The following is an 11,548-nucleotide window of genomic DNA, read 5'->3' as shown; positions in this document are numbered from 1 at the left end:
GGATAATGCATTGTAAGACTTAAACAAATGAAATATGTTGTCAGTAAACATGCCGTCAGTATCAACATTTTTGCCCCTTGCCAGACACATTAATTAACATTTCCTTGTTATGTTAATAGAAAACGTAATTCGGTCAACATTAAGTTTCCCTCAAAAGGTATTTGCTGTTGCTCGTCCATTCTATATAAATGTCATTTATGGGAGAGAGGGCTCAAAGCTCTGAGATGACAAAGTGGAACATAACAGCAAGAACTGAGGTTATGTTCATTTACTGTATTTGTCTCTTAAATGAGTAAATCAATATCTTACATTCAAATATACAAAAGGGAAATCGATGAAATTGACTCGGGGAAAGTGGAGCGCCTTGTAATAGATGTCAGTGAGTCGTGGTTGAAGGTGAAGACTGAGTAAAGAATAGAGGGGAAGCTCCACAGGAAGGACACAAAAGGACAAGATAGATAGGAAAGAGAGGAGCGTAAAATAGGAAAGTGGCCAGTGGTGTTTCATTTTAAACAGGTTTTATGACTGTTATTAAAATTTTAGAACTTCAATTCTGCTTGAATGGCAGAAGGGGCAAGACCAACCCTTCTGACTGACAATTAGATTTCTCTATATGATCATCACTAATAACCGCTAGTCTAATATTTAAATGCAGGCGATACTGTTGTATTCAATCAAGTAATTTATTATGGGCACAAACAGGCAACTCTTCTAATCTTACTAAACAAGCAATCTTTAATTGTTCAAGTAGGGGCTGAATTTCTTTCATACTTTTATGAAAAACACTTTACAATTTGCCTCTGATTCAACCATTGAAGCACACACTCACACACTAATGGCAGTGCAGACCTGAACCGTAGCCAGCCATTTGGGGGTCAGTGTCTTGTTCAAGGACACTGCAACATGTGGTCAGGAGAAATCAGTGAATGAACCTTGCCGTTAGTGGACGACTTGAGTGATTTGACTCAGTAAATATTTCAGTTGTTTTTCAGCCAGCGGTAATATTGATGACACAATGAGTCAAATGTATTCAGCAGCCACATCGCTTCACAGTAACAACAAACACATTACCAAAGATGGTGTTCTAGATTCTTAAACGAAACGGCGAACCTTGATCTGTTATAAAACTCCTAATCAGAGCGGAAGAGATCAAACACTGGTGTACTGCGTGAGATGTTCCAAGCTTAATACGATGCTTTCACAACCCAAACAGATAAGTGTTGTTGCTGACCTGAGGGACATGCGAAAATATGATTAAGACTCTGATAGATAGCAATACTGCACCGCTCTTCATCTCATGTAATCAGTATTTCGAGCTTTGGAGAAAAAGAAGGCTGTATGGTGCACTGTGATGGCAGCTGCAAAAATATCAACATGATCACTGTCAAGATAAATGACTATCCTTCTGTGTTGTGCAAGATGTATGTACAGCTTGACCCGACCATCCCAATGTCAGCGACAACGAAAAGAATGCTTCTTAAATCTTTCTGTGTCTTGAACTTTCTCCATCAGTCACGATCGCCAATATGAAAAAAAAATTACAAGCATCCAAGCCTGGGAGTGTGACAGTGATGCATCAACACTGTAGACCTCTGAAAGGAGCCCAGTGGTGAAATACAGAGGAGAGTGAATGATGATGATGGTGAGACAGAGAACATAAACCAGAATCTGGCCTTCCTGGAAGAAACATACAATATTTATGACAGTAAGCTAATATTTCTGGCCTTGCAGACGGAGACCAGAGGATCGGACCATGACAGGCAGATACAAAGAGGAAAGAGACGACAGAATGAGGGTAAAATTCTGGACAAATAAAAGGCAGAGAGAGGGAACAGTGACACAAAAGAGGAAGTCCACGTCACATCACATTCTGGGTTTTAGCGGGGTTGAGAGCTATGAGACAGACTCTTGGAGCACAAAAGAGGCTGATCTGTAATTATTCAGCACCCTGAAGATTGTGGACTCACTGAAATGGCTTCAAATCTGTACTGAGAGAACAGAGGTCCCTGGTTGGCTAATGGCATGGGAGTGGATTGGGGAGAGCTTCCAAACATATCCAGCTTCATCCTCCCTCTTTAGGTCTTCGTTGTCTTCAGTAGCTCCTCAGGGGTGGATCCGGCTCCTTCGCTGTTTCTGTTTGCCTCACTCATTCTGTGACTCCTTCTCTTGGTCAACAAAGACAATGACATCACGCCTGATGCCAAAATCCCCCAATGTGACTTGCTCCCTGTCAGCAGAGGAACACACAGACACCTGAACTTATAAAGATTCTGGCAGATTGCTTTTGATTTTCTGCCGTATCTTATGTTACAGCCCATCATCTCCTCGGGGGAAAACAGATATGAGAGTTTGAGCTCAGAGGTAAAAAGAACAGCCAACAAAAACACACGTACAGGGGATAAAGAAAATAACAGGAACACCTCAGAATATCCAACATAAAAGAACCGCAAACTATAGTCTGCCTCAAGGCAATTATGGATTCAATTGCATTATATTGTTAAGTATACCTGCTGTTTTGTTTACCCCAGAGGTAGGAATCACATATTTTCTATTAATAAAAGATTCAATACACTTTAAGGCCTGAATTGTGACTGAAAATTAGCACTGGAGAGGTTCCCCAGGGGATAGATAGTTTGCTTAATTTATATCTTTATATATTTAACTGTGAATCCTGTAATATGAGTTAATACAGCTAACTTCGCATCTGCAACTAACTGCAGCCATATCAAAACGATATGCAATATCAGCTCAGGGTCTTGGTTCCGTTTCCCTGGCACAATCTCTCCACAATTTCAAACCCACTACTCCCAGCACACCAGCTCACACAAGCAGATTAAACGCTAGATACACAGCACAACATTGTGGAGAAGCAAAGTAAAAAGATGGCTAGCAAGAAGAAAACTTCATCTATTAAGGATATTCATGTAGCTTCTACGGGATGTGCAAGTAATGCACATCACATTTGCGTACATGTTAGCCAGATCTGGTTGATGCACAGCATACTGTACGTAGGCTCGTTCCTGTGTCTGAGCCTTTGGGTCCCTCTCGTGGTCCAAACGTGCTTAGGGGACCTTTCAATTCTCAATGTCCTCTTGTGCCACCCACACACCACTTTGTGATATACCTCTAAAAGACAGTACACTTGCAACTGCAATGTTCACTACGTTTCAGTATAATGTTTAAAGAGAAGCTCTGCAGGCTGTCTCCAGCAGTCCAGATTACACAGGGAGAAAGATGACAGTCTCACAGCACTCCACCTGGATCAAAGAGCTAACTCTAAGAGATATGCTGCAAAGACAGGAGAATTCCCAGGCCCCAACAGTGGGTGGATGGTGGTATTTCTGTTGTGAGTGCATTGGACAGGGATGGCCAGCATTTGTTTGTTTTTTTATTTTCAATGACCGTTTAGGGATTATCAGACATCTGAATAATATAATTTGATTGATATCATTCAGATAATTTTGATAAAAACAACAACAAATACATGACAGAAACATCTTTGGATCTTTGAACAAACCTGTGTTTTATAATCTGTACTGAAGTCCTTCACATGCCCACACAGCCTACTTAAGATAAGATATTCCTTTATTAGCCCCACAGTGGGGAAATTTACAGAGTTACAGCAGCAAAGTGGATAGCAAAAAAATAGAGGGCATCAGTAAATAGACATTAAATAGCAAACAGCAATATAAACAATATAAACAAGGAATATAGAAAAAAATGTGAACAATTTAAACCAGGGGAAATTCAGAAACTAGCAACCTAGTATGGAGAAATGTAAAATATGGGAGTGGCAACAGTATATATTCACACGAGCTGCTGATTCCTTTAAATCTAAGAGATAAGAATGTGAAATATATAATGTGATTAGCATCTAAGCTGGGCATGTTATGTCCTTGGACAGGGGCGAGTGACTGACAACTGAAAGTCAAACTCACCCGTGGGCCTCGTCCGGGCAAGCCAATCCTACAAAGACAGAACAATATAGTTTTACAAAACAGTTTGATTAGCAAACACACGAAATACATTTTGATTTTCACTTCTTTGCCTTGCTCACATCATTTGTCCTTTCCATCCTTTCTCAAATCAAAGTGTTGATTTAAACCACTAACAACCTTTTAAAATTTTCTTTCAACAAAAATCCATGCTTATCTTTTTTTCATCCCTGCCTGTCTTGCTGCCTCCCTTTCTCCCATCATTCTCTCTGCATCAAGCAGCACAACCACTTACATTTTCATCATTTCTCTCCAAATCCTGCAGACACTGTCTGAAGACAATGTCCTATTTATGGATGGTTTTAGGGTGTGGAAATGAGTGCAAGTTAAATTATGTCCACCACCATGCCTGCAAAACTCACGGCTCAATACAGATTCAGCGCTGCATCTTTCATTTCTTCCCCCCTTGACTCCTGCTTGCAACTTCATCACTCCCTCTGTCAGACTTCATTAGGCTATGGAAAACTCTCCCACTCCCTCTTTTATGGAAGCAGTAGCACCACTCATCAGACAGCTTACCGTCCTTGATGGAGGCACAGGAGTTGAAGAGGGACTTTATGTACAGCTCATACTCATTCAGGTAGATGGCACTCAGCTCTGATTGGTCCAGCAGGAGGTTAACGATCATGTCTGGCTTGTTGAACATCCAGGCCCAACATTCATATACAGATGGATGAGGAAGTCATGAGGCCAGAAGCAGACAGCGAGAGATATTTTATCCATGAATCTGTTTGTGAAAAACGTGTGTATTCATTTACATGACTGATAATATACTGAGAACCAGTATCTCACTAAGATCTGGCCTGTCTAAAATCAGCTAAAAAGTTTACATCGAGTGGAAATACAGATATTACATTGGCCTCAAGGATGCTGCTCTAGACAAACAGAATGTTGTCAGTAAAAGTCAGTGACGCCTCTTCTTCTGTGGCCCATCTGACCTGTGGTGTTCCCCCAGGCTCCGTCCTTGGCTCCCCTTGTTTTGCAGTGTATACTGAATATGCTGCCACTAAGACATAAACATAAACACAAAATTCAATACCACCGTTACACAGATGACAGGCAAATATATGTCCCATTAAAAACCAGTGAAGAAGGCAATTTTTACCAGTTAGTATCTGTCAGAAATAAAGAGCTGGATGTCCCCAAACTGTCTCAAGCTAAATGAAAACAAGTCTGAAATCATCCAAAGTCCCAGTTTTACAAAAACATCTTTGCTCCTTGTAGAGAAATGTCAAACCTGCAACCAGTGCAATTTTTGACAGTGACCTTTCACTTGAAAAACAAGTTACAGGTGTCAAAGGAACTAAAGTTTCAATCACCAGAAAAATCAGGTATTTTCTCTCTTGACATGATCTTGACAAGGTCATACATGCATTGTATTCAGGGTAAAGCCAAAAAACAATTTCAAGGCTTCAACTGGTACAAAACTCAACTGCCCGACTTTTAACAAATCATATCAGTCCTGTGTTAGCCTCCCTTTAAGCAAGTTTAAGAATGGATTCTACAATTTTACTAATTGCCTTTAAAGGACTTCGTGGCTTAGCTCTCAGTTATATTGCTGAATTACTGCTCGCTATGAGCCAAAGCACAGCCTCAGACGCTCAGCCAGGGCTCTGCTGGCCTAAGTGCTGGCTCAACAATAAGGACTCCCTGCCTGTGTGGATCTGAGGACTTATTCTGAACTTATCTTTTTAAAATGTAAAATTCTCTTCTGTTGGTGTCAGGTAAATTTTTACAAATGAACAAATGGTCTTTACAAAAAGTTAGAAGGAAAAGCACCATTTTTAACAGCTAATGGCAGGGCTTTGCACCAGGAAAGTGACATTTTCAGAAAACTAAACTGTTTTTCAGGCTTGCATCCTTTTGGTCCTTTGGTGACTCAAATTGTACGTAACAGCACATTAGAGTCACGCTGTGTGTGTGTGTCACCAACAATCAGGCAGTGTATTTCAGTGACACAGATTGCCAAAATTGCATTTACTGAAAACCAGGTCAAAGGAACATGATGTTTTGTCCTGTTTTGATTGATTATGCCACTGTTTAAAAGCACTAATTCCCTTCAGTTGTTCACTTAAGGGTACGGTTACAAAAATGGACTCAGGGCACCACAATGCATTTATATGGTACATTGCTCCAGGAACAAGCTTTTGTACTCAAAAAGGTCCCCATTGTTTCCACTGTGACATGTGCCCTTTATCACAAAAACTATCCAGTCAGTCACCACACTATGTGGGCACCTATTGTGTGGTTTAAATTCAGTCTTGTGGCATGCATCAGTGCTCCACTTTCACCATACAGAGGCCAGAGAGCTCAGTATAAAAACATTTTCCTTTTTTATTCTTCTGCACTAGACAGTGCTCAAATTGGAATAGGAATATGGATGAATTTGTACTCTGGTATTAGACTCGATTAGATTAGTTAGATTACATTGGACAGAGTGACGCCAATATTGACAACAAATTCCAATTAAATGAGCAAGTGCCTGATGGTGTTATGTTCCATGTGGATTATCAACAGATCAAATAGCAACATGAAAATGACATAGAGGGACAAAAAGACACGCAAATCTCTTATAGTGATGCTGTCTCACTCACTCACTAAAACACACACACGCACGCACGCACGCACATTAGGTTTTCATCACTATTGGGAACATTAGATAGACTTACATTAATTTCCTGGAGACTTACCCAAACCATAACCATAACCACTATCCACCTAACCCTAGCCCCCACCCTAACCTTAACCCACGTTTTCATCTTAAAATTTAATGATTTGCATTATGGGGACCTGCATTTTGTCCCCACAAGTAAGGCAAGTAGACACAATGTAACCCTGTAAACAGATTTATGTCCCCACAATGTGAGTATTACATGGGCACACACACACATTCAAATGAAAAGTTGTGTTCTCCTGATTCAAGGAGACATCTCTGCCCGGTAAATTTTAAACCCTCCTGTTTCCTAAAGACAGAGATTTTTCACCACTACACTTGGCACCAAACGTAAACAGTAAATATAAACAAGATGAACAGTAGAGGGCAGTAATGCAAAGCAAATTGCATGCAGTCAATACAGTAAATAACTCAATAAATAAAAATAGATGCCCACACTTTCCTGGGTTGGCTGGTAAGAAGTGGCATCCCACCTCATGCCCAAGCTATTCAACCACTTCATCACATATATTTTACTCGATTTAACTCCAAAATGAGGAGAAGGGTTAAGACGGAGAAACTGGTACAAAACCATGCACACATACACACACACACACACACACACACACTGAGGGAGATGTAAAAAAGCATCATCTGTGATCATATAAATGAACAAATAGAGCCAAAGAAAGAAACGTGCATATTACTTCTTTTCCTCTCTCTTCTTTACATTTTCACATCAACCTCTCCTTTCTATGTAACACAGAAAACACACAATCTGTTGCGAAGTCTTCACTGTTACCATAGGAACACAATCTGATAATTATATCTGACCTGCATGTTTCGTTTGTGTGTCTGTGTGTATGAGTCTCTCCTTTGATCGGCACCACTAATTGATAAACAGAGAAGGCAGCATGTGAAGAAAACACAGGATTTACTTGGGGATGGAAGACGTGACGAGTGCGTGTGTGTGTGTGTGTGTGTGTGTGTGTGTGTGTGTGTGTGTGTGTGTGTGGAACACACTAACACATCTACGACTTATTGTCAACTGAGTGTGAGAGGTGAGTAAAAACACGTACATCACAAGTGAGGATCCAACATCTCTTTCTCACAGAAACACACACACACACACACACACACACACACACACAGATGTTTATCATTGTAATGTTTCATATTTAAGAATATAACATAACAATCTGATGTGTGACTCAACAAGAAGTGGAACAATTAGCTTTAATAAAACAATAACTGACCATGCTGGAATATATTCTCTGCTTCAAAAGATGCCATTTACCTCAAAACATGATAAGTAGAAACATCTAGTGAACTCACTTTCTCCTGACTCAAAAATCAGGCATGTTCTGCTCTCTTCACTGTTCCCTTTCGCTCTTTTTTCCATTTTCTCCCTTTGACAGTCTTTGCTGTTTGGACACAAACTTAATTTGGTCACTTTGACACTCACTCTACTCTTTCCTCTTCTCATTCTCCTGCTGCTCTGGCTTCTCCCTCTCTCCATCTTTGCCCCTCCACTCTCTTTAGACACTGTGGCCCACTACGAGTCTCGAAGGAACCCTCTTTTCTGTTTCACTTGGCGTGACCCAAATTGTTTTGGACAGGAACGGCACTGCTGCCTGTGATGGAAGTCCTTTTGCTGGGCAGTGAGTCAGAAAGCTGGAGCAGAAAACATTTGCACACTGGGAGGCACACATACAAAGGGACAAGATACACAGGGACATCATGTCCTGTTAACCGTTTCTTTCAGCAGCACAGCGGGGTCAGGCTGGCTTAAAGATGTCAGACTCAAACACAGAACTGACATCAAAGTTATTCCACAGGGAGTACACGAGGAACACTTGTCCATTCAGAGCACAAGGGGGCTTAGTGGTTAAGAGAGACCTTCAGTAGAGGACCCTGTGAGGGGAGGCATTCACTGCGCTGAACTCATCTTGAATGATTGTGCCAAGCGGCCTCGAGGGGACTAGACTGTAGCTGATCCTGCACTCTTTGAGATGATAATAGCAAAAAGTTCTGTACATGGATCCATATGTACGTCAGATTGCTAACAGATTAAAGTCAAGGGGATCAGCAATAGATAGATAGATAAATAGATAGATAGACCATGATACAATGAACAGTTAATAAGAGAGAAGAAGAAAGTAAGAGGAAAAGACATAAAAGAAGAAAAAAGAGCAGCACAGTGCCACTTGGCAGCTTCTTTGATCCTAGACCTTGTTCAGTTTCTTTTTCACTTGAGGCAGGAAAAAGACACAACTAGAGGGAAAGGACACATTGATTGCTGTAAAACTGTTTGTTATGAAGTAAACCAACTTTAAACTGCATCTACAGTGGAAATGTTCAAGGGGTGGACAACGAGCTCAAGAAATATTCAAACTGTGAAGGTTAATGTCGACATTTGAGTTTAAAAGCTCATATCATACCAGCCAAAATCTGCTTTTTGATGTGAAACACAAAGCATAAAGAAACATTTCTGACAATGATTCCTTTAATCTAAGTAGTAAAGAAGCGACTAGTGACTACGCGGTGCACTTAACAGTTGAGAAATAAACTTGTAGGCCCTAGTAAGCAAACCATAAACCAAATGTAACCCAATCTGTGTGACAGACTGTGTCACAAAAGTGTTGATTTCAACTTGATGATAACGGTTACAATTAATAATGTATCTTTCGTTTCCTGCTTCAATTACAATTGGATGGGGCACTTACTACAAAGGTTGCTAACAGTTTGAACAAGATTAGATGCTCCTAAGACAAACGGAGAGCAAATATCATATGAGAAAGAACTTTCATAATACAGGACAAGAGGGAGAGAGATGGTGAAGAGAGCAATTCATCTTTGCAGTCAGGATGTGTAGGTCATCCATCCGCCCTTTATGCAGAGGTGTCACCATAAAGTATAAGAATGGAACAGGGAAAAGGAGAGGGGAGGATGACATGGAGATAGATAGAGCAATAGGGAGAGGGGGGAGGGGGAGGAAAATGGTGAAAGTGAGATTTAAACAACCATACGCACAGAGAAGTGCTGGGTATCTGAGTCCAACTCTGTGTGTTGATCAGAAAATCCTGGATTCAGATCTTGTTTTACTGTGTATTCGGCAAGTCAGCCATGACTAGTGAAACACAGTGAATACTTTGTCATATTTTAGTGTGCATTGATTTAAATTAAGTAACTGAGACTACACACATGGGGAAGAAGTAGACAAGGAGACACAAAGTAAGGCTGGATATGGATATGGACTGTATGTGAGATGAGTGGTGAGGGTGTTTGCGTGTGAGGGCATTGTTTGTGTGTCTGGGGGCTTTGCTTAAACCCAGGAGGAAGCTGTAGTAAACAGTCAGGCAGGAAGGCTGCGTGTTTCCCTCAAACACACACTATTGATCTGAGGCCCAAGTCAGATATCAAACACCAGATCATGGCTGGGAATTACCCTCCTGCCTTTCCTTTCCTCTTTCTTCCCTCCATCTCACTCACTTTCTGTGTTTCATGCAGTATTTGTTAACTGAGATCAATGGGGAATGGAAACAAAGCAAAGGAAACACAGCAGCCATATGTTTCTCAATCACTCACACACGTGCACACAGACACGCTCATATATTGGTTCTGATCACTTTTGCAAACACTGTGTTGACTCACATGCATTCACAGTCAAAAAGCATAAATTATAAATGACCTGATCTGATCTGATCTGCCAGATAAGTATCAGCCGATCAGAGCATTTTTTAGTTGAGTGATGTATCATTGACGCCCTAACACTATTCTCCTGACAGATAAAAAAACCTACCCACTAAAAATAACAGAGCTTGAACTAGAGGGTTACTCAATCATATTGTAAAAATAACATTTCCCAGACCATTTCTGATCAAGAAAGTTTTCTTTAATATCAAACTCTCTCAGAGCTTCTTAAACTTTTTTAATAATTCTGAATTTCAAGAGGCACGCACCAGTTCTGCTTCCCCGACGTAACTGTGGAGGCGGAAAAGCTATGCAGTGGTCATAATACATGTTGTCACAGTTAAATTGATCAGTGCTGAGCGTTCAGATACACTGACAGATAAGAGGATGCATAGATAAATGTATACATACAGTAAATATACTCACAGGAGGGAACACGAAAACACACATCATCTCTGAAATCACGGACATCCATATGCATGAATACATCATTTTGGCATCACTCAGTAGTATTCACACACACACACACACACACACACACACACACACACACACACACTGATTAGCTGGCTAATGCTTCATAAGTTGCGTCTCAGTTCTGTACTACATACCACTTCGTTCTGTCAGGAAAGCTCTGCAATCAAACCTTAATGAAAATAACAAAACTTAACAAGATTTAATCCTCTTAAATTCAGTGAGAGACACTTATGTGTGTTATGAACGGACCATTTGTTCAAATCGTTACACACTTAGGTTAGGCGGAAAAGGCTCTGCTCTTTGAAGGACCTCTCAGAGAATCCAATCCGACAGAATCCGAGCAGCAGTGATGGCTCTGCTGAGAGAGCAATTCTGCCTTAATAAACATTCATGTACATTAAAGCAACAAAAAACATCACATGAGGAAGAGAATGGGGTGGCGGAGGAAGCTGCAGCAGCAAATAGCGTTGGCAAGAGCTTATCAGCGGAGTAATAATGGAAAGTAAATGTAAACAAATTAACCAACCCACCGGTCTCTGAATTAAACTGAGCTGTTTTCTGAGCAGAGAGCTTCTTACCAGTCTTCTCAGTCTTGTGTGGTGGTTTGATGAGATCCTGACCAGTCAAACAGGTCCTTCACATTTCACTGAGACTGTCTTCCTGGACACCTCTGGACAGCTCTGAAACCGAGCTGAGAATGATGACACACTCGAGTTGCTGCAAACCAAGA

The 11,548-nt window shown here is 40.8% G+C and overlaps 1 protein-coding gene across 1 annotated transcript; it reads right to left on the bottom strand.

Annotated features, from left to right (window-relative positions):
* Window positions 1-1,876: 1,876 nt before the first annotated feature.
* On the bottom strand, window positions 1,877-5,476 carry LOC143325338 (testican-1-like). The gene is made up of 4 exons (XM_076738322.1): window positions 4,850-5,476; window positions 4,515-4,722; window positions 3,939-3,966; window positions 1,877-2,227 (listed from the first exon to the last, which is right to left on the bottom strand). The coding sequence occupies exons 2-4, from the start codon at window positions 4,639-4,641 to the stop codon at window positions 2,143-2,145; spliced, it is 240 nt and encodes a 79-aa protein (XP_076594437.1). The 5' UTR covers window positions 4,642-4,722; window positions 4,850-5,476; the 3' UTR covers window positions 1,877-2,142.
* Between the last annotated feature and the right edge of the window lie 6,072 nt (window positions 5,477-11,548).

This window comes from Chaetodon auriga, chromosome 9, assembly GCF_051107435.1.
Source record: "Chaetodon auriga isolate fChaAug3 chromosome 9, fChaAug3.hap1, whole genome shotgun sequence".
In the NCBI taxonomy this organism is placed as follows: domain Eukaryota; kingdom Metazoa; phylum Chordata; class Actinopteri; order Chaetodontiformes; family Chaetodontidae; genus Chaetodon; species Chaetodon auriga.
This window is presented reverse-complemented; position numbering and strand designations above follow the sequence as displayed.

Bases quoted from the DNA above. Each gene is read 5' to 3' on its own strand.
- LOC143325338 (XM_076738322.1), bottom strand. From the start codon at position 4,641: ATGTTCAACAAGCCAGACATGATCGTTAACCTCCTGCTGGACCAATCA. The intron at 3,967-4,514 runs GTAAGCTGTCTG...CTGTCTTTGTAG, and splicing joins CTGTGCCTCCATCAAGGACG to GATTGGCTTGCCCGGACGAG. The intron at 2,228-3,938 runs GTGAGTTTGACT...CTCTGCTGACAG, and splicing joins TGCCCGGACGAGGCCCACGG to GGAGCAAGTCACATTGGGGG.